The sequence below is a fragment of the Phaseolus vulgaris genome, chromosome 4, assembly GCF_000499845.2.
Source record: "Phaseolus vulgaris cultivar G19833 chromosome 4, P. vulgaris v2.0, whole genome shotgun sequence".
In the NCBI taxonomy this organism is placed as follows: domain Eukaryota; kingdom Viridiplantae; phylum Streptophyta; class Magnoliopsida; order Fabales; family Fabaceae; genus Phaseolus; species Phaseolus vulgaris.
The window spans coordinates 46,341,172-46,364,848 of NC_023756.2; the positions used below are offsets into that span (position 1 = coordinate 46,341,172).

A 23,677-nucleotide genomic window follows, 5' to 3' on the forward strand; every position below is an offset into this window, starting at 1 on the left:
GAAAAGCTAGGACGTTTTGTTTTCGGAAAACCAGTTTTGTTCACCCTCGGTCTGGGACTTACTACGCCTTACTCCTTGGGTATTTTGGTCTGAAATTTTTACCAGACGTTCTTCACCGTGTTTACTGAGTTTTGGCTGGGATTTGAGCCCCAGATTCGTCCCACAGGATTGGCAATAAATTCTTTATTCATCACTGCCAGACTGAAAGGAAGGTTCATTTGAGTGTGAAACTGTTTGATTTTTTCGAGGGTGAATACTGATCCGTTTGACCTGAAATTTTTTGCTTTTTTTCCCAAATACAATTGAGATTCTTACGAGGAATTTCAGGAAAAAACCATTTCGGGAGAATTTTTAAGATATTTTGTGCAAACCCAGGCTATCCTCTACCGAAACTTGTGAAATTTCGCCCTACTTTCTGAAATTTTATTCTGGGTCCGTATTGCGTTGAAAAAAATTCAAACAAGTACTTTCATATGTTGCTTGCACCCAAAGAAGGAGGCACGTCCATAAAAAATCACAAAAAGAAGATACGGGGGAGAAAAGCCAGGACATTTTGTTTTCGGAAAACTAGTTTTGTTCACCCTCGGTTTAGGACTTACTATGCCTTACTCCTTTGGTATTTTGGTCTGAAATTTTTACCAGACGTTCTTCACCGTGTATACTAAGTTTTGGCTGGGATTTGAGCCCTAGATTCGTCCCACAGGATTGCCAATAAATTTTTTGTTCATCACTGCCATGACTGAAAGGAAGGTTCGTATGTGTGTGAAATTGTTTGATTTTTTTCGTGGGCGAATACTCATCCGTTTGACCTGAAATTTGTCACGATTTGTCCCAAATTCAGTGGAGATTCTTACGTGGAATTTTAGGAAAAAACCATTTCGGGACAATTTTTAAGAAACTTTGTGTAAACCAAGGCTATCCTCTACCGAAACTTGTTAAATTTCGCCCTACTTTCTGAAATTTTATTCTGGGTCCGTATTGCGCTGAAAAAAATTCACACTGGTACTTTCATATGTTGCTTGCACCCAGGTAAGGATGCACGTCCATAAAAAAATCACAAAAAGAAGATACGTGGAAGAAAAGCCAGGACGTTTTGTTTTCGGAAAATCAATTTTGTTCACCCTCGGTCTGGGACTTACTACGCCTTACTCCTTGGGTATTTTGGTCTGAAATTTTTACCAGACGTTCTACACCGTGTGTACTGATTTTTCGCTGGTATTTGAGCCCCAAATTCGTCCCAAAGGACTGACAATAAATTTTTTATTCATCACTGCCAGGACTGAAAGGATGTTTCGTATGTGAGTGAAACTGTTTGATTTTTTTCGTGGGCGAATACTCATCTGTTTGACCTGAAATTTGTCGCGTTTTATCCCAAATTCAGTGGAGATTCTTACGTGGAATTTCAGGAAAAAACCATTTCGGGAGAATTTTTAAGAAATTTTGTGCAAACCAAAGCTATCCTCTACCGAAACTTGAGAAATTTCGCCCTACTTTCTGAAATTTTATTCTTGGTCCGTATTGCGCTGAAAAAATTCACACAAGTACTTTCATTTGTTGTTTGCACCCAGGTAAGGAGGCACGTCCATAAAAAAATCACAAAAAAGAAGATACGGGGGAGAAAAGCCAGGACGTTTTGTTTTCGGAAAACCAATTTTCTTCACCCTCGGTCTGGGACTTACTACGCATTACTCCATTGGTATTTTGGTCTGAAATTTTTACCAGACGTTCTTCCCCCGTGTCTACTGAGTTTTGGCTGGGATTTGAGCCCCAGATTCGAACCACAGAATTGGCAATAAATTTTTTATTCATCACTGCCAGGACTGAAAAGAAGGTTCGCTTGTGTGTGAAACTGTTTGATTTTTTTCATGGGAGAATACTCATTCGTTTGACCTGAAATTTGTCGCGTTTTGTCCCAAATTCAGTGGAGATTCTTACCTTGAATTTCAGGAAAAAACCATTTCGAGAGAATTTTTATGAAATTTTGTGCAAACCAAGGCTATCCTCTGCCGAAACTTGTGAAATTTCGCCATACTTTCTGAAATTTTATTCTGGGTCCGTATTGCTGAAAAAATTCCCACAAGTACTTTCATATGTTGTTTTCAACCAGGTAAGGAGGCACGTCCATAAAAAAATCACAAAAAGAAGAAACGGCGGAGAAAAGCCAGGACGTTTTGTTTTCGAAAAACCAGTTTTTTTCACCCTCGGTCTGGGACTTACTACGCCTTACTCCATGGGTATTTTGGTCTGAAATTTTTAGCAGACGTTCTTCCCCGTGTCTACTGAGTTTTGGCAGAGATTTGAGCCCCAGATTCGAACCACAGAATTGGCAATAAATTTTTTATTCATCACTTCCAGGACTGAAAGGAAGGTTCGCTTGTGTGTGAAACTGTTTGATTTTTTTCGTGGGCGAATACTCATCCGTTTGACCTGAAATTTGTCGCGTTTTGTCCTAAATTCAGTGGAGATTTTACCTGGAATTTCAGGAAAAAACCATTTCGGGAGAATTTTTATGAAATTTTGTGCAAACCAAGGCTTATCCTCTACCGAAACTTGTGAAATTTCGCCATACTTTCTGAAATTTTATTCTGGGTCCGTATTGCGCTGAAAAAATTCCCACAAGTACTTTCATATGTTGTTTTCACCCAGGTAAGGAGGCACGTCCATAAAAAAATCACAAAAAGAAGATACGGGGGAGAAAAGCTAGAACGTTTTGTTTCCGGAAAACCAGTTTTCTTCACCCTCGGTCTCGGACCTACTACGCCGTACTTCTTGGGTATTTTGGTCTAAAATTTTTACCAGACGTTCTTCACCGTGTCTACTCAGTTTTGGCTGGGATATGAGCCCCAGATTCGTCCCACAAGATTCGCAACAAATTTTTTATTCATCACTGCCAGGACTGAAAGGAAGGTTCGTTTGTGTGTGAGAAACTATTGGTTCCTGGGCGAAACTGTTTGAATTTTTTCGTGGCTGAATACTCATCCATTTGACCTGAAATTTGTCGCGTTTTGTCCCAAACTCAATGCAGATTCGTACGTGGAATTTCAGGAGAAAACAATTTCGGGACGATTTTTCAGAAATTTTGTCCAAACCATGCCTATCCTCTACCAAAACTTGTGAAATTTCGCCCTACTTTCTGCAGTTTTATTCCGGGTCCGTATTGCACTGAAAAAAATCACACAAGTACTTTCATATGTTGTTTGAACCCACGTGAGGAGGCATGTCCATAAAAAAATCACAAAAAGAAGAAAAGCCAGAATGTTTTGTTTTCAGAAAACCAAATTTGTTCACTCTCGGTCTGGGACTTACTACGCCTTACTCGTTTTGTATTTTGGTCTAAAATTTTTATCAGACGTTCGTCACTGTTTCCGTTGAGTTTTGGAAGAGATTTGAGCGCTAGATTTGTCCCAAAAGATTGGCAATAAATTTTTTATTCAACACTGTCAGGATTGAAAGGAAGGTTCGTTTGTGTGTTAAACTGTTTGATTTTTTTGTGGGCGAATACTCATCCGCTTGACCTGAAATTTGTCGCGTTTTGTCCCAAATTCAGTGGAGATTCTTACGTGGAATTTCAGGAAAAAACTATTTCGGGATAATTTTTCAGAAATTTTGTGCAAACCATAGCTATCCTCTACCGAAACTTGTGAAATTTCGCCCTACTTTCTGAAATTTTATACAGGGTCTGTATTGCGCTGAAAAATTTCACACAAGTACTTTCATATGTTGTTTGCACTCAGGTAAGGACGCACGTCCATAAAAAAAATCACAAAAAGAAGATATGGGGGAGAAAAGCCATGACAATTTGTTTTCGGAAAACCAGTTTTGTTCACCCTCGGTCTGGGACTTACTATGCCTTACTCCTTGGGTATTTTGGTCTGAAATTTTTATCAAACGTTTTTCACCGTTTCTACCGAATTTTGGCTGAGATTTGAGCCCTAGATTTGTCCCACAGGATTGGAAATAAATTTTTCATTCATCCCTGACAGGACTGAAAGGAAGGTTCGTTTGTGTGTGAAAATGTTTAATTTTTTTCGTGGACGAATACTCATCCGTTTGACCTGAAATTTGTCAAATTTCACCCTACTTTCTGAAATTTTATTCTGGGTCCGTATTGCGCTGAAAAAAATTCACACAAGTACTTTCATATGTTGTTTGCGCCCAGGTAAGGAGGCACGTCCATTAAAAAATCACAAAAAGAAGGTACGGGGGAAAAACGCCAGGAGTTTTGTTTTCGGAAAACAAGTTTTGTTCACGACTTACTACGCCTTACTCCTTGGGTATTTTGGTCTGAAATTTGTACCAGACGTTCGTCACTGTTTCCGTTGAGTTGGGGCTGAGATTTGAGCCCCAGATTCGTCCCACAAGATTAGGAATAAATTTTTTATTCATCACTGTCAGTGCTGAAAGGAAGGTTAGTTTTTGTGTGAAAGTGGTTGATTTTTTTCGTCACTGAATACTCATCCGTTTGACCTGAAATTTGTCGCGTTTTCTCCCAAATTCAGTTCAGATTCTTACGTGGAATTTCAGGAAAAACTATTTCGGGAGGATTTTTCAGAAATTTTGTGCAACCCAAGGCTATCCTGTACAAAAACTTGTGAAATTTTGCCCTACTTTCTGCAATTTTATTCCGGGTACGTATTGCGCTGAAAAAATTCACACAACTACTTTTATATGTTGTTTGCACCCAGGTGAGGAGGCATGTCCATCAACAAATCACAAAATGAAGATACGTGGTAGAAAAGCCAAAATGTTTTGTTTTCGGAAAACCAGTTTTGTTCAGTCTCGGTCTGGGACTTACTACGCTTTACTCCTTGGGTATTTTGGTCTGAAATTTTTTCCAGACGTTCGTCACTCTGACTGTTGAGTTTTGGCTGTGATTTGAGCCCCATATTCGTCCCACAAGATTGTCAATACATATTTTATTCATCACTGCCAAGGCTGAAAGGAAGGTTCGTTTGTTTGCAAAACTGTTTAATTTTTTTTATGGGTGAATACTCATCTGTTAGATCTAAAAATTTTCGCGTTTAGTCCCAAATTCAGTGGAGATTCTTACGTGGAATTTCAGAAAAAAAAAACTATTTCTGGAGGATTTTTCATAAATTTTGTTCAAACCAAGGCTATCCTCTACCAAAAGTAGTGAAATTTCGCCCTCCTTTCTGCAATTTTGATTCGGGTCCGTATTGTGCTGAAAAAATTCACACAACTACTTTCATATGTTTTTTGCACCCAGGTTTGTATGTACATCCATAAACAAATCACAAAAAGAAGATACGGAGAAAAAAAGCGAGGAACTTTTGTTTTCGGAAAACAAGTTTTGTTCACTCTCGGTCTGGGACTTACCTGGAATACCCAAGGAATAACGCGTAGAAAGTCCCAAACCGAGAGTGAACAAAACTGGTTTTCCGAAAACAAAACGTCCTGGTTTTTCTTTCCCGTATCTTCTTTTTGTGATTTTTTTATGGACGTTCCTCCTTACTTGGGTGCAAACAACATATGGAAGTACTTGTGTGAATTTTTTCAGCGCAATACGAACACGGAATAAAATTGCAGAAAGTAGGGCGAAATTTCACAAGTTTTGGTAGAGGAGAGCCTTGGTTTGCACAAAATTTCTGAAAAATCCTCCCGAAATAGTTTCCTCCTGAAATTCAACGTAAAAATATTCACTGAATTTGGGTCAAAACGCGACAAATTTAAGGTCAAACGGATGAGTATTCACCCACGAAAAAAATCAAACAGTTTCGCACACAAACGAACCTTCCTTTCAGCCCTGGCAGTGATGAATAAAATATTTATTGCCAATCTTGTGGGACAAATCTGGTGGTGAAATATCAGCCAAAACTCAATAGACACAGTGACGAACGTCTGGTAAAAATTTCAGACCAAAATACCCAAGGATTAAGGCGTAGTAAGTCCCAGATCGAGAATGAACAAATCTGGTTTTCCCTAAAACAAAACGTCTTGGCTTTTCTTCCCCGTATGTTCTTTTTGTGAATTGTTTATTGACGTGCCTCCTTATCTGGGTGCAAGTAACATATGAAAGTGCTTGTGTGAATATTATAAGCGCAATACGGACTCGGAATAAAATTGCAGAAAGTAGGGCGAAATTTCACAAGTTTTGGTAGAGGATAGCCTTGGTTTGCACAAAATTTCTGAAAAATCCTCCAGAAATTTTTTTTCCTAACATTCTACATAAGAATCTCCACTGAATTTGGGAAAAAACGCGACAAATTTAAGGCCAAACGGATGAGTATTCACCCACGAAAAAAATCAAACAGTTTCGCACACAAACAAACCTTCCTTTCAGCCCTAGCAGTGATGAATAAAAAATTTATTGCGAATCTTGTGGGATGAATTTGGGGCTCAAATCTCAGCCAAAACTCAACAAACACAGTGACGAACGTCTGGTAATAATTTCAGACAAAAATACCCAAGGAGTAAGGCGTAGTAAGTCTCAGACTGAGAGTGAAAAAAACTGGTTTTTCGTAAACAAAACGTTCTGGCTTTTCTTCCCCGTATCTTCTTTTTGGGTTTTGTTTATGGACGTGCCTCCTTACTTGGGTGCAAACAACATATGGAAGTACTTGTGTGAATTTTTTTAGCGCCATACGGAACCCGGAATAAAATTGCAGAAAGTAGGGCGAAATTTCACAAATTTTGGTAGAGGATAGCCTTGGTTTGCACAAAATTCCTGAAAAATCCTCCCGAAATAGTTTTTTCCTAAAATTCCACGTAAGAATCTCCACTGAATTTTTGACAAAAGGCGACAAATTTCAGGTGAAACGAATGAGTATTCACCAACGAAAAAAATCAAACAGTTTCGCAGACAAACGAATCTTCCTTTCAGCCCTGACAGTGATGAATAAAAAATTTATTGCAAATCTTGTGAGACGAATTTGGGGCTCAAATCTCAGCCAAAACTCAACAGACACAGTGACGAACGTGTTGTCTTTTTGTACCATTAACACCACAACAATTAGAGCAATGGGTTTAGTTTGTAATGATACGTTGGCAACTCACATTTTTTATATAATCACATTACAACTCTCAATACTATTATTTTAATACTTTTTCATATCATTTAATTCCAAACTTACCCTTTATTATATACATATATATTTATTTCTAAATCTATCACATCAAGAGTTGTATACAACTCTAACGATTGTCAAAGTATCATTTTCCGGGTTTAATCCATTCCAACTTCACCTGTTAGGCGATAAGTTGGCACAGCTAGCAAATGCTTACTCCTTGGCATTGTGAGACCAAATTTCTCAGTCATGTCCAACTCATCAGGGGACATGCCTGATGGAAGTTCCCAATTGAAGCAATGAACCAATTGAGCAAGAACAATCTTAACAGTGGCTAGACCCAAATGAATCCCAGGACACCCTCTACGACCAGAACCAAATGGTATGAGTCTAAAGTCAAATCCTTTTATGTCCACATTGTTGTTGGTAAATCTTTCAGGATAAAACATTTCAGCATTATCTGACCAAACTTTAGGATCTCTCCCCAGAGCCCATGCATTCACTATCAACCTTGAATTTTTCTTTATAAAATAACCATCTATAGTAACATCTTCTCTACACTCACGAGGTACTAGCAAAGGTACAACAGGGTACAATCTTAGTGTCTCCTTCACCACTAAGTCCAAATAAGGCAATTTTTCCATATCAGTCTCTTCCACCTTTCTTTTCATTCCCACTACACTTTCCAACTCATCTTGAACTTTCTTCATCACCCTTGGATGCTTTAAGAGTTCTGACATCGCCCACTCAACCGTTATGGAAGATGTGTTAATTCCTGTAATAATCATAGTCATCACGACAGCCTTGATATGCGTTCTTTCAACCACAGGACCATGTTCATCGTGAGGATCCATGGGTTGATGTATAAGTGCAAGGAGTATGTCCACAAAGTCCTTTTGGCCTTTATCTTCTTTATCAGAATATTGTTCATGGTCTCTGATAATTTGCTCCAAGACTACGTCAAATGATTTGCTCACTTTCTTTAATCGTCTTACTAGTCCCTGATATAACAATGATTGAATTAATATCTCATGGTTTAAGGGTAAAATCATAAGTCATAAATAAATAAGTGAATGAAATGAAAGTTACATCCGAAAATTAAATCAAATTGTTAGTTTGGACGAACTTCCTAGTATGAATTTTTATTCAGCATAGGTTTTGTCCTTCAAAGACAATCTTGTTTAGGACACTACTACTTAAGGAATTAATATCTTTTAACCAATGTTTTTTCATATTCATAGATGATAGACCTCAAGATCAAATTTCTTACCACATGATTAAAGAACAATGTTATATGTCAATTATGTTACACTGTGCTGGTAGAAGAAGCTTGAATTGTTTAATTCTAAGGACAATATAATTTAACCATCAAAATAACAATAAAATCTAAACTATGAAAGATCATTAACAAAATATGCAACACGACTACATGTTCAGAATAAAAAGTAATATGATACAGGACATGCCAAGTGTTTACAATATCTAGTAGCATTTCATACCTGAAGATCAAACATACGTAGCCAAGGTAAATAATCTGCAACATTGAAAGTTCCTACCAAGTCCAATAGTTCACGAACAAGGTTCTTTACATCAAATCTATCGTCCTTACTGCAACCAAAGATCATTTTAAATGTGACATTCTCGATGATATTCCCTGCAGTATCACTAAGATCTATAACCTCACGCGATGATGCTATTTTCTGGAGAAACCTAACAAACTCTGCCAACTGCTCATTTCTCAAAGGAGAAAACATCTCAACTTTTGATGCAATCAGAAGTTGTACTGTGCACAGTTTCCTCATGATGCGCCAGTAGGGACCATTCTCAGAGAATATTAAGCCCTTGCCACCATAGGAAATAGAGTTGGATGAGATGCTTTTAGACCTAAAAGCAAAAGTAATGTCATGGGTCTTGAGGAATAGTTCGGCTATTTCAGGTGAGGATATCACAATGGTTGGAACTTGTCCTAGCTTTAAGGACATTATAGGTCCATAAAATGCTGCAAGGGATTGAAGGGTGTGGTGTGGTAGTTTCCCTAGCATGTGGAGATGACCAATAATTGGTAGGGTGTTGGGACCTGGTGGATGTTTTCCATGATCTTGGCCTTGTTTTGGTTTTAACACAACAATTGATAAGATAAATATGAATATCACAAAGAGTATTGTAGGAATAGTTAATGCTTGAGGTAACATTTCTAATTTTTCTTTATTAAAAATGGAGAATGTTTGGAGTATTCCTTATATGATCTTAAGGTAATCAAGGCTTTGTCAAGTCATGGACATAATTTCCTGCTACAAAAGAGATATGGGTGATTGCAGAGTGAATGATGGCTTGGAACGTTAAAATAGAATAGAAAGCAAATTTATACTTCATGCAATCAATAAATCATACTTGTTAAACGAAAATTCGATGATTCAGGTCTTGAATTGATTCACGTTTTGTAGAATTTATGCAACAACCCATACAACCAAATTATAAACATATATATTTTACATTATAAACATATAGAAAGATAAGTTATTGAAATTATGATAAATGTACAATTCAAGCATATATTAATGCAGCATTATTTTTTGAAACTCTATCTAATCCATTTCAAAACTTTAGATCAACATGTACACCTAAGTTCAAATGGATGCAAAATAAAGAATAACAAACTGAAGTCTAGGAAAACTTGTTTAAGTATGTACTAGAAAGACTAACATATGACTCGTACCAAACATTTTTTTATCTACACTCAAGTCTCAACTTCAAAAGTTAAAGTAAGTTTATTGTATAAATCACCTTATGCTTACAAATGTGTCTCATACAAAAACTTTTCTTCAATTTTTTACTACTTAATATCTTAATTTACATAATTTGACTTTATCAGTGAAACAAATGTATCTCTTTTCTTTTCAAACATAAATTTGTTTACTTATTATTACAAAATCAATATATCATCTCACCTATGTGGTCTCAAATCATCCAATCTAATCATAACATGTATCAATTTAATGTATTTTCATATAATTATTTAAATGCAAGCTTAAATAGACTAAATATTACAAAAATAAAAACACATATATATATATATAATGTCACACAAATCAATTTGAACTTAAATATACTTTTTACTCTATTCACACATGATTGAGCAAGTTATTTTTAATTGTATCTTACTGTAAGACATCATTATTCTCTGAGTCTGATTAGCAAGTACATGAAAAACCCTATTAAGTTACCTTTGTTGAAAGATTTTTTTTTCTATTTTCAAGAAACTCGTAATTTTGGGGTATTTTACAAAAAAAAAGACAAAAATATTCATTTGATTGGATTTATCGACAATTTTGCAGGTGATCTAGATGATAAACAAACACGTATCATTATTATTTCATGATCTTCTAAGGATGCTTATTGTTTTGTAATGTGCATATTTTAAAAGGTTATACCAAATATAGAAATCAAATGTAGAAAGAGAAAATTTGCTAAAGAGATTAAATATCTCAACCCAAACATGAAAACACCTTTCTTTCCATAAAAAATTAAATAGCTTGACAAATGACAGATTAAAATCAATATCACATGGGTTGGGGCCAGATTCTTGTGCTGCCAGCCAAAAAGTGATCCTACACAAACATTTTTATTTTAAAATAACACTAAAAAAAATTATTAAATAAAAATTAATTTTATAAATTAAAAATAATTAGTTATTATATTAAATAAATTAGATAATAATTTTAAAATTAAAAAATTATTATTTTTTAAATTAATTTCTATTATTAATAAATAATTTTTAAATTGATATCTAATTAGTTATCAAGTTTTAATTATTAATTTTAAATTTAATAAAAAAAACTTTGATACTAATTTAAAAATAATTTATAAATAATAAAAATTAATTTAAAAATTAATAACTTTTTTAATTTCTAAAATAATATCTAATAAACAGTAAATATAATAACTAATTATTTTTTTTTGTTTTTATTTAAACATACTAACTTTCTGAAACTCTTGATATAATTACTAACAATTTTAAGTTAAAACTATTATTACTATAATCTCTAACAGAATTAAAAAGATTAAGAGATCTTATAATTTTAACTATCTTAGTAATTAATGTGTACACCTAAAAAATCTGTAGAAAATGGGATAAAAGATTAGGGCAGTTACTTACTTAGTGGGATTTGGTAGCTGCAGAATAAACTATAATTTTCTTTTATACTATTGTTGAAGAATAGATACAAAATGAATATTCTGGTCATATTTTTTTGATAGATTTATAAATTCACATGTCTGCAACTTGCTTTTTCTTTATCTGGTGTAGGTAGAACTGTTCATAAGAAAAACTGGTTCTGAAATAGAGTATGAATAAACAACACAGTTTTTGAAGTTACAGTGATTCAAGAAATCAGGTGTAAAATTAAGACTTTAGAGTCTCCCATATTCCATAAACACATTGAACAAGACAACATAACAAACTTTTGAGACAACAACAGCAATACTCAAAAGATGAAAAATAAAAATAGAATGAGAGAGAGGTACCTTAGTTTGTGATGGTGTGGATCCAATGAAGAGAAATGAGTTGTGTTGGAAACTTCTGCAGAGAGAATGCAGATAAAGAAGATCTGAGGAAAAGAAAAGTTAGAAGATGAAACAAGTAAAGCAGAAGTACATTAATGTGTGGTTGAATGAAAGAAAGAAAGAAGTACTTGTTTGGTGTGCATGAAAGTGAAGTGATTTTGGAATTTAGTTTTTATGGATAAATGGAAAGATTGACTTTGTACTTCATATCTCCCTTAATGCTTCTTTATCTTTCTAATGTCTTATACAAAGAGACCAACTTCTATGCCAACAATTATACTTTGGATATTTGTGTATTTGGATTCTGTCTACAAATATGAGGACAAGTATCTTTAGATCACAAACTCCATACTCATTTAAAAGTTGTGCTATTAATGATGATTTCTAAATTGTTTCATGATATTTCAGTTGGTTGTGTGATGTTAACTGTGTTGTATTTAAATTTGTAAAACAACGATTTCTTATATATTATATAAAATTTTAAATTTAGATATGATTTAATTTCGGTATCATTTTAGTTATAATCAAATAATATTCATTCATTTTTGTATTATATATATTTATTTATTTATTTATTTAGAGATATAGTTTAAATATTATCTTAAATAAAAGATATTATATGATTTGATAGAAATATATTTTATCAAACATTATTTATTATTAAATATAATTCTTTTCTTATTGTTAGATATTTTCTTCATTATAAATAAGAATGAAAAGAATGTTGCCGACAGTTTAATATGCAGTGAATGCTCTTCTTAACAAGACTCCAATTGTTTTGGTGCAAGCAATATTAACACACACAAAATTTTAAAAATAAAAAATTTTTAAAAATATATATAAAATGGACCTCGCCACTTATTAAATATTTATACTCAATTCACTATCTATTCTTGAAAGATTAAGTACTTTCACTCCGATTCCTCTTTGATTGTTAAAAAAACTCTCAATGAATTCATTAAGAATTTTACATTCACTTGTAACCAATCTAAACTCAACTCAAGAGGTTAAGAAAATAAAATTCTTAAAAAAATTTAAAAAGTTTAAAGACAAATTAGAAAAGCAAAATAAAAGAATAGGTTAAATCAAAGAAAGTAAAAATGTGACAAGAATGTAAATATGACAAAGAGAAAAACACTTTTGAAAGACAAGATAATCTAAATAATATATTTAGAATTACCACTAGAAATATAAAACAAAGTAAATAAGCTAACAATTAATCTTCAATAAACAATAATTTTCTGATAATTTAATTCAAGACTAAATCTCATAACTAAAATAAAAAATAGAACAAAGTGAATGAGAGAAATCTTACACGATCCTCTGAAATCTTGTGTGAGTTTTGCAGCCACATATTTGAATTCCAAAAATCAAAGGCATGTTTCTGTCTCTACTTCACGTGGTGTCAGAATTCAAAGTCTATTTCAATTGTACGAATTTTAAAATGCAAATTAACATCCATTTTAATTTTTTTGAATTTTTTATTAATAATATAAATTATTTATATATATATATATTTTAATATATTTTAGTTTAATTTTTTAATAATATTTTTTTATGTGATAGTAGTCATGTTCATAGAAATACCGGTAATACCCAAGATCAGAGTTTTTATAAAAAAAATTAGCATTGCAATTGAATTCAACTATTTATTTCTTAAAACGGTGTAATTACATTTGTTATTTCTTAAAATAAAAAAAAATTTAAAATTGCAAACATACTAAAAATTAAGATTTAAGTGGAAATTGATATAATTCAAGTTATATATATAAGAAGACTTCAGTTTAATATAAAATAAAGATAAAATCATATATAACAACTTACCCAATTTTAGAATAATTTTTCTTCACAATTAAGAAAATATGAAATAAAATTACGCCATTTTGCAATAAAAACCTAATTCAAAACTTGGTTCCCTTATCAAAATTTCTCAAATGTAAGGATGTGCATTTTCCTTCCTCCAATTTCAACTAAATTTGCTTTTTGCACCAACAAAACTCATGCTCACCAATTGGTTCAAAGGAATTCTGTTTATGCACTGAATCCTAAATTTTGAATTAAACAACAATTTTTTCAAATTAATTGCATAAACAATCAAATAATTTCAAATTAATTTTTATTTGCATAATAATATCTAACATAAATATTTTTATAAAAAGAAAAACTAATTTCAATCATTCCAGTTCAATAAACAAAAATTTATTAAAACAAAATACAATAAGTACAGCTGAAAAAGCTCAAAGCTCAATAATAATTAAAGAGTTTGTTATTTATTTTATTCATGTATTTCACATATAGAAAAATATAAAAAATATTAAGTATTAACAATATCTTAATTTTATTTTTTAAATCTATATAATAAATAAATATATTTTTATCTTTTATGTAAAAGATATTTAAAAAATTATAATTTTTTAAAATGAAGAGTGTTGTGTGATAGTGAAATATGTTATCAGTCTTTTCACTCAGATCCCTGTTTGAATCAAAGGCATCTTTCTCTCTATCTATGCTTCACCACGTGGTGTCAGAATTTCAAAGTCAATTTCAATTGCACTAATTTCACAATGCAAATTCTCTTTAATTAATTATTACACCCAAAGCATTCCAACTGAATTCAACCTTTTTTTTATCAAAAACGATATAATTTCATTTGATATTTTTTAAAATGAAAAAAAATCTAAAATTAAGTTGTACATACTTCCATTTAAATGAAATTTTATATAATTAGATAATAAGTATGATTTCAATTTAATATAAAATAAAAATAAAGTTGTATAGATTAAGTAATATGATTCAATTTAATAACCTTTTTCTTATTTTCATTCACTTTTAACTTTTTTTTCTTAATTCAAATAACTTAATTTTTATATTTAGTTTATCTCATCATTTCTTTAATCTTTTCACATGTGAATGTTTTTTTTATCAGCAATAAAAATTTAATAACTAGAATCACTTTAGGGATGGTTCAACCCTTATACATACTTATAAAATATAGTACATCTTCTCAGACACCCAACTAACACGGGACAAAAATCAAAACTAATATAACACTACAAACCCAGTAGAAACATACTCCAAACTTATCAAGGAACATCAAAACAACAAACCTTAACCACCTATATCAACAACCAACCCACCATCCCACAAAACCACCATCCAACAAAATAAAGATACCTACCAACCTAAATAAAAACAGACAACTTATATAGAATTCAAACAAGATAAAGGGGCAAGACATCAATCAGAGAAAGAGAAGCAAGCAGAGGAGATTTTAGAAGTTATCGAAGACCAAGCTTTCAATTGAGTCAAAATGAAAATTCATAATGATCACCACACCACCTTTAAATATGACATTGTTCTTATGACTCCAAATCTCTCTAACCATCGAGATCCACACACTTTGCAGAACAGAGTTGAAAGGCTTAGGTGCATTACAAAACTGCATGAAATGAGCAATAGGATCAATGGGAGCAACCGACGACACTCCTAACCATGAGAAACATTGAACCCAAATAAGTCAAACAATTCTACAGTCAAAAAGTAAATGACTAAACAAAAAACAATACCATCAACCACCACACCGCGTTGTGTCAAATTAACTTTAGTAGCAATCTTGTTTTCCAGCACCATCCATGTCAAAACCTGGGTCGTAGGCAAAGCCTTAATGCTCCAAAAAAAAGTTGTACAAACTCGACAATACCCCATCGCTTTTACATGTGAAAGTGAATTTTAGTATTTATTCAATTATGTGTTGAGAAGATAGAAGAAGTGATGAAGATGATTTATTAGATATGAATGCATTGTACCTACCATTTGAAATGATTCATAAACATGACTCCATGTTGAATTATGAGATTAACCACATTTTTACAAGTTTAGCTAAAATAATTGGATTGTTATATTTAGGAGGATATTTTTCTTGTGTTTATTAAGTGAGTATATGAACCTACATACATTTTATAAGTATAAATATTTATAGGTAATGTAGATATTTGTTACAATATATAAAATTTGAAATTAAAATAAAATAAAATGAAATTAGAAATGTATTACCAAATTAATCTCTCAAATGTCTAAAATTATAAAAAACAACAGTGGCTTAAAAATCTGCATTACTTGGCGTTGATTAAAGTTTTAATTAAGAATAACTCAATTCCACAATTTTATCATTACCAAAGACTAAACAGAGAAGAATAAAAAAAAAGTTTGGACACTGTGATGAAAACAATAACTAAAGTTCACTGGGGTTCTATGGAAGAGTCTTCTGAGTGAAAAACCAAGCTGAGCATTAGATGGGTAGGAGTGAAGGGGAGGATCAGTGTTGTTGTATTCATTGATGTTTGTTTGGTGTTGGTGGGATTGTTGAAGAAGTAGTGAGGGTTGAGGAGAAGAAGGGTCAGAGAAAGTAAAAGCAGTGATGGTTTTGCCCAAAGAAGGGTTATCTGGTGGTGGGAGGGAGATTATAACAACACCTTTTATCTGAGGAAATTGATCGTCATCCATATATGTAGCAGAATATAAGGTGAATGAGTAAAATTCTCAGCAATAAGACTCATTCATTTAGAATGGAGTGGCTAAGACTAGTTTACTATACAACATTTTAAATCATGTCCACAAGTTTTGTAACTTAAGAGTGTTATATAATATCAATGTATTTTGTGATAATCAAAGAGGTCTAAAAATAACATTTATTATAAAAGAACAAAACACAAAAGTATTAGATTATGTTATATTAAAGACATTATCTTAAAGGAAATTGTACACATTAGGAAGAATCGTATTTAAGAAAATTAAACAAATTTTATCACTAAAATGATTTTCTCAATCAATTTTAAACGTTCTCTAAATTTATTGAAGATGATTAAGCAAAACTTAGTATAGTTAAGGACTAAGACTTAATTATGTCAATGTATTATTTCTTTGCTAGATATTTAATTATGTTTTTTTGAATGATTACGTTTTTCTTTTAGAAAAGGGAACTGTGTAATTCTATTTATATTATAAAGCAATATAAAGGAGGATAAGTAAGTAAAAATGTATTTTTCAGACTTATTAAGAATTACTAAATGCAAGTACGAAGTTCTATAGAACTATTTAAGGTGTAGTTGAGGTAAAGAAAAATTATGTGAAAACTTAGAATGTTGAATTTTCAATTTTTATTTTTGACACTGATTAATTTGGTCATATATCAATAATTATATCTAATTTATATTCATCTCCTTCACGACCATAGTCAAATATCTTAGTTTTGGTAAATCAAGCTCCTCCACCATCTTGTTCATTCCAACCACATGTTTTAGCTCCTCTTCAACACTTTCCATCACTCTTAGATGTCACACAAGTTCTGAAATGGTCCATTCAATCACGTTGCTATGTCAAACACAATACCCTTTATGTTTGTTTTATCAATTATAGTGCATCTTCAACATGTGGATGTATTGGTTGGTTTTTCAACCAAAGTAGTGTGTTAATGAAATCATTAAGGTGGTGTGTAGGACGTAGATTAATGAGACTAGGGGGAGCTAGGAGAATGAGTTGTGTTAGAGGAAACATAGTTTCTTTAGTTTATTCTTTGTGTGTGAAGCTTTGGAGATGGCAAAAAGAATTGATTGTAACCTGTATTTATATCTTTCTCTTGCATGAATGAATTCATGTTGGGTGATAAAAGACAAATGTGATTTTTAATAAATTTTCACCTAAAGAAATTTGAGTTTGAGTTTTTGAATAAAACAACGTTAAGTAACATTATTAGCATTTTTCAAATCAATCTTTCAAACTCTGACGAAGTATACATGTATTGTTTAAGTGATAAGAATGTGTATATGTAACGCTTGAAAAATAGTAAAGAAGATTAACGTCTCTTTACGATTTGGGACGATTCTACTTTAGATACCTCTAATTGTTTTTGTTGATGATTATAGATTTTTACTCATGAAATCAGATAATGGATTTTGTGATGATTGAAGAAAAATCCTGAAGGATTCATTCAAATCTATTTGACCACCAAAGTAAGCATTGATAACTAAAATTAGCAATGATCGGGTCGTTGTTTTGTGTATGATTAAAAAATTTGCAGGATAAAGATATCAAAACATATCCCTAGAAAATGACAATCATTGAACATGAAAAAAATGTTTTCAGTTGCTTTTTTGTTGTCAAAATTAAGAATTTCTTTATTGTTTTGGTGGAGAAAATGTTTTAGATTAAGAGAAAGTTCATTACCTTATAAGATAAATCTGAATGCAAACCCATAACTAGAAGATTCGACCGAATGTGTTGACTCTCATGGTTAAATTAAGAATTACATCCACTATCTTTGATGATAAGAATTAATGAATTACGTGTTTTAAAAAAATCTTCAATAACATCAATTGAATCTCATCCTTCATTTTCGATCGAATCCATTTTCTGCATTATGTTATTTCTTTTCCATGTTTTGTTTTGCAATGTTGATTTTCTAGTCCAATTTCGAATATTAGAATATTGAATGTTTCGTGCACCTATAGCCAAAATCTTGCTTTTGTTTTGCTCGGGCTAATAATTAAGCAATCCTATCTTTATAGTAATATTAAGAAGATAAGGTAGTTGCGTGGGGAACTATTTTGTCTTTTGTTTTTGTTATTGAACCATATTGTGTATCTTTCAAGCTAGTGCAGGAATATTATAAAATATTGTAAAAGAAGTACAAAAATAGTAGAAGTACTTTTCATGTTGTCTTTTTGTATTATACAATTAACACCACAACAATCAGAGCATTGGGTTTTATGGGTAATGATACGTTGACTACTCATATTTTTTATACAATCACATTACAACTCTCAATACTATTATTTTAATACTTTTTCATATCATTTAATTCCAAACTTACTCTTTATTTATATATTTCTTTCTAAATCTATCACATCAAGAGTTGTATATAACTCTAAGGATCGTCAAAGTATCATTTTCCGGGTTTAATCCATTCCAACTTCACCTGTTAGGCGATAAGTTGGCACAGCTAGCAAATGCTTACTTCTTGGCATTGTGAGACCAAATTTCTCAGTCATGTCCAACTCATCAGGGGACATGCCTGATGGAAGTTCCCAGTTGAAGCAATGAACCAATTGAGAAAGAACAATCTTAACAGTGGTTAGACCCAAATGAATCCCAGGACACCCTCTACGACCAGAACCAAATGGTATGAGTCTAAAGTCAAATCCTTTGATGTCCACATTGTTGTTGGTAAATCTTTCAGGATAAAACATTTCAGCATTATCTGACCAAACTTTAGGATCTCTCCCCACAGCCCATGCATTCACTATCACCCTTGAATTTTTCTTTATGAAATAACCATCTATAGTAACATCTTCTCTACACTCACGAGGTACTAGCAAAGGTACAACAGGGTACAATCTTAGTGTCTCCTTCACCACTAAGTCCAAATAAAGCAATTTTTCCATATCAGTCTCCTCCACCTTTCTTTTCATTCCCACTACACTTTCCAACTCATCTTGAAGTTTCTTCATCACCCTTGGATGCTTTAAGAGTTCAGACATGGCCCACTCAACCGATGTGGAAGATGTGTCAATTCCTGCAATAATCATAGTCATCACGACAGCCTTGATATGCGTTCTTTCAACCACAGGACCATGTTCATCGTGAGGATCCAGGGGTTGATGCATAAGTGCAAGGAATATGTCCACAAAGTCCTTTTGGCCTTTTTCTTCTTTATCAGAATATTGTTCATGGTCTCTGATAATCTGCTCCAGGACTACGTCAAATGATTTGCTCACTTTCTTTAATCGTCTTACTAGTCCCTAATATAACAATGATTGAATTAATATCTCATTGTTTAAGGATAAAATCATAAGTCATAAATAAATAAGTGAATAATGAAATGAAAGTTACATCAGAAAATTAAATCAAATTGTTAGTTTTGACGAACTTCCTAGTATGAATATTTATTCAACACATATTTTGTCATTCAAAACAATCTTCTTTAGGACATTACTACTTAAGGGATTAATCTCTTTTAACCAATGTTTTTTCATATTCATAGATGATAGACCTCAAGATAAAATTTCTTACCTCATGATTAAAGAACAAGGTTATATGTCAATTATGTTACACTGTGATGGTAGAAAAAGCTTGAATTGTTTAATTCTAAGGACAACATAATTTAACCATCTAAATAACAATAAAATCTAAACTATGAAAGATCATTAACAAAATATGCAACACAACTACATGTTCAGAATCAAAAGTAATATGATACGGGATATGCCAAGTGTTTACAATATCTAGTAGCATTTCATACCTGAAGATCAAACATACGTAGCCAAGGTAAATAATCTGCAACATTGAAAGTTCCTGCCAAGTCCAATACTTCACGAACAAGGTTCTTTACATCAAATCTATCGTCCTTACTGCAATCAAAGATCATTTTAAAGGTGACATTCTCGATGATATTGCCTGCAGTATCACTAAGATCTATAACCTCACGCGATGATGCTGTTTTCTGGAGAAACCTGACACACTCTGCCAACTGCTCACTTCTCAAAGGAGAAAACATCTCAACTTTTGATGCAATCAGAAGTTGTACTGTGCACAGTTTCCTCATGTTGCGCCAGTAGGGACCATACTCAGAAAATACTAAGCCCTTGCCACCATAGGAAATATAGTTGGATGAGATGCTTTTAGGCCTAGAAGCAAAAGTAATGTCATGGGTCTTGAGGAATAGTTCGACTATTTCAGGTGAGGATATCACAATGGTTGGAACTTGTCCTAGCTTTAAGGACATTATAGGTCCATAAAATGCTGCAAGGGATTGAAGGGTGCGGTGTGGTAGTTTCCCTAGCATGTGGAGATGACCAATAATTGGTAGGGTCTTGGGACCAGGTGGATGTTTTCCATTTTCTTGACCTTGTTTTGGTTTTAACACAACAATTGATAAAATAAATATAAATATCACAAGGAGTATTGCAGGAATAGCTAATGTTTGAGGTAACATTTCTGATTTTTCTTGATTAAAAATGGAGAATGTTTGGAGTATTCCTTATATGATCTTAAGGTAACCAAGGCTTTGTCATGTCATGGACATAATTTCCTGCTACAAAAAAGATATGGGTGATTGCAGAGTGAATGATGGCTTAGAACATTAAAATAAAATAGAAAGCAAAATTATACTTCATGTAATCAATAAATCATACTTGTTAAACGAAAATTTGATGATTCAGGTCTTGAATTGATTCACGTTTTGTTATTGAAATTAAGATAAATGTACAATTCAAGCATATATTAATGCATCATTATTTTTTGAAACTCTATCCAATCCATTTCAAAACTTTAGATCAATATGTACTCCTAAGTTTAAATGGATGAAAGATAAAGAATAACAAACTGAAGTCTAGGAAAACTTGTTTAAGTATGTACTAGAAAGACTAACATATGATTCGTACCAAACATTTTTTATCTACACGCAAGTCTCAACTTCAAAAGTTAGAGTAAGTTTATTGTATAAATCACCCTATGTTTACAAATGTGTCTCATACAAAAAAAATTCTTCAATTTCTCACTACTTAGTGTCTTAATTTACATAATTTGACTTTATCAGTGAAACAAATGTATCTCTTTTCTTTTCAAACATAGATTTGTTTACTTATTATTACAAATTCAATATATCATCTCACCTATGAGGTCTCAAATAATCCAATCTAATCATAACATGTATCAATTTAATGTATTTTGATATAATTATTTAAATGTAAGCTTAAATAGACTGAATATTACAAAAATAAACATATATATATATAATATCACACGAATTAGTTTGAACTTAAATATATTTGTACTCTACTCACACATGCTTGAGGAGGTTATTTTTAAGTGTATCTTACGGTATGGGATATTTTACAAAAAGACAAAAAGATTGATTTGATTATGACTTAGCAGGTGATCTAGATGATAAAAAAGGACATATCATTGTCTTTTTATGCTTGGAACAAACATTATTTCAATGATCTTCTAAAAAACAACTCATTGTTATTTTCAATTTTTTTTAATATGGAAATTTATTGGTTCCTTAGAATGTTTATTGTTTTGTAATGTGCATATTTTAAAAGGTTATATCAAATATAGAAATCAAATGTAGAAAGAGAAAATTTGCTAAAGAGATTAAACATCTCAACCCAAACATGAAAACACCTTTCTTTCCATAAAGAATTAAATAGCTTGACAAATGACAAATTAAAATCAATATCACTTGGGTTGGGAACCAGATTCTTGTGCTGGCAGCCAAAAAGTGATCCTACACAAACATTTTTATTCTAAAATAAACCTACTAACAAATCATTAAACAAAAATTAACTTTTTAAATTAAAAAATAATTAGGTACTATATTAACTAAATTAAATATTATTTTAAAAATTAAAAAATTATTAATTTTTAAATTAATTTCTATTATTAATAAATAATTTTTAAATTGATATCTAGTTTGTTATTAAAGTTTTAACTACTAATTTAAAATTTAAAATTTGATAATGTTGGAAATTTCACATCGACTAGATATTAGAGTTTTCCATAGTATATAAGTGGGTGCAAACCTCACTTTATTGAAACGGTTTTATGAGGTTGAGTTAGGCTTAAAACCCACTTCTTAATCGATAACAAAAATTTTGATAACTAATTAAATACCAATTCTAAAACAATTTATCAATTATAAAAACAAATTTAAAAACTAATAACTTTTTTAACATCTAAAAATATCTAATTTAGTCAATATAGCAATTAATTATTTTTTTGGGTCTATTTAATTTAATGATTCTAATAGTGTAAGAGTATTACTAGCTTTCTGAAACTCTTGATATAATTACTAACAATTTTAAGTTAAAACTATTATTACTATAATCTCTAACATAATTAAAAATATTAAGAGATCTTATAAAAAATAATGAACAAAATAGATAAATCGTATAATTTTTTACAATAAGTTGTCTCACTTGACCCACTTACCAATTTTTATAATTTTTACTATTTTAGTAATTAATGGGATAAAAGATTAGGGCAGTTACTTATTTAGTGGGATTTGGTAGTTGCAGAATAAACTATAATTTTCTTTTATACTATTGTTGAAGAATAGATACACATGTCTACAACTTACTTTTTTCTTTATCTGGTGTAGGTAGAACTGTTCATAAGAAAAACTGGTTCTGAAACAACACAGTATAGTAAACAACACAGTTTCTGAAGTTACAGTGACATGATTCAAGAAATCAGGTGTAAAATTAAGACTTTAGAGTCTCCCAAATTCCATAAATAAAACCTTGAATAAGACAACATAGGAAACTTTTGAGACAACAACAACAATACTCAAAGGTTTAGTATGCTTTATCTCATTACCCAAAAGAGAAAAATAAAAGTATGAATAAACAACACAGTTTTTGAAGTTACAGTGATTCAAGAAATCAGGTGTAAAATTAAGACTTTAGAGTCTCCCAAATTCCATAAACACATAGAACAAGACAACATAACAAACTTTTGAGACAACAACAGCAATACTCAAAAGATGAAAATAAAAATAGAATGAGAGAGAGGTACCTTAGTTTGTGATGGTGTGGATCCAATGAAGAGAAATGAGTTGTGTTGGAAACTTCTGCAGAGAGAGTGCAGATAAAGAAGATCTGAGGAAAAGAAACGTTAGAAGGTGAAACAAGTAAAGCAGAATAACATTAAAGAAAGAAAGAAAGAAACAAGTGGTTGTTTGGTGTGCATGAAAGTGAATTGATTTTGGAATTTACTTTATATGGATAAATGGAAAGATTGACTTTGTGTTGCACATTCTTACCCTTGGAACACCAATGCCACTTTCTACTTCATATCTCCCTTAATGCCTCCTTATTTTTAACTACTTTCTATATTTTTGTTTTATTAAAAAAATATATAAATATGGGGATTTTCTTTTACTAAAATAGTATAATTTTATAAATTAATTATCAAAATGAATCAAATATAAAAAAATTATTCAAATAGATAAGTCTGGTCAAATTGACACGAAACACGAATTCATTGTGAATAAATTATATCAAAATGATACGATTTCAGTGTATTTCAGT

At 31.6% G+C, this 23,677-nt stretch overlaps 2 protein-coding genes across 6 annotated transcripts; both read right to left on the bottom strand.

Moving 5' to 3' along the window:
* Positions 1-7,106: 7,106 nt before the first annotated feature.
* On the bottom strand, positions 7,107-11,836 carry LOC137838040 (cytochrome P450 CYP736A12-like). Of its 4 annotated transcripts, none has more exons than XM_068647253.1 (4): positions 11,717-11,836; positions 11,550-11,632; positions 8,525-9,316; positions 7,107-8,026 (listed from the first exon to the last, which is right to left on the bottom strand). In XM_068647253.1, the coding sequence occupies exons 3-4, from the start codon at positions 9,215-9,217 to the stop codon at positions 7,184-7,186; spliced, it is 1,536 nt and encodes a 511-aa protein (XP_068503354.1). In that variant the 5' UTR covers positions 9,218-9,316; positions 11,550-11,632; positions 11,717-11,836; the 3' UTR covers positions 7,107-7,183. The 4 variants fall into 4 exon arrangements, with proteins under 4 accessions (XP_068503354.1, XP_068503355.1, XP_068503353.1 ...); XM_068647254.1 differs by having other exon boundaries at positions 8,525-8,633; positions 11,717-11,746; XM_068647252.1 differs by lacking the exon at positions 11,717-11,836 and having other exon boundaries at positions 8,525-9,313; positions 11,550-11,686.
* Positions 11,837-18,279: 6,443 nt separating this feature from the next.
* Positions 18,280-23,411, bottom strand: LOC137838039 (cytochrome P450 CYP736A12-like). Of its 2 annotated transcripts, XM_068647249.1 has the most exons (4): positions 23,363-23,411; positions 23,163-23,245; positions 19,885-20,676; positions 18,280-19,384 (listed from the first exon to the last, which is right to left on the bottom strand). In XM_068647249.1, the coding sequence occupies exons 3-4, from the start codon at positions 20,575-20,577 to the stop codon at positions 18,542-18,544; spliced, it is 1,536 nt and encodes a 511-aa protein (XP_068503350.1). In that variant the 5' UTR covers positions 20,578-20,676; positions 23,163-23,245; positions 23,363-23,411; the 3' UTR covers positions 18,280-18,541. The 2 variants fall into 2 exon arrangements, with proteins under 2 accessions (XP_068503350.1, XP_068503351.1); XM_068647250.1 differs by lacking the exon at positions 23,363-23,411 and having other exon boundaries at positions 19,885-20,673; positions 23,163-23,336.
* Positions 23,412-23,677: the final 266 nt, after the last annotated feature.

Coding starts and splice junctions, on each gene's coding strand:
- LOC137838040 (XM_068647253.1), bottom strand. CDS start 9,217: ATGTTACCTCAAGCATTAACTATTCCTACAATACTCTTTGTGATATTC. Junction 8,027..8,524: donor TACGTATGTTTGATCTTCAG/GTATGAAATGCT, acceptor TTGTTATATCAG/GGACTAGTAAGACGATTAAA.
- LOC137838039 (XM_068647249.1), bottom strand. CDS start 20,577: ATGTTACCTCAAACATTAGCTATTCCTGCAATACTCCTTGTGATATTT. Junction 19,385..19,884: donor TACGTATGTTTGATCTTCAG/GTATGAAATGCT, acceptor TTGTTATATTAG/GGACTAGTAAGACGATTAAA.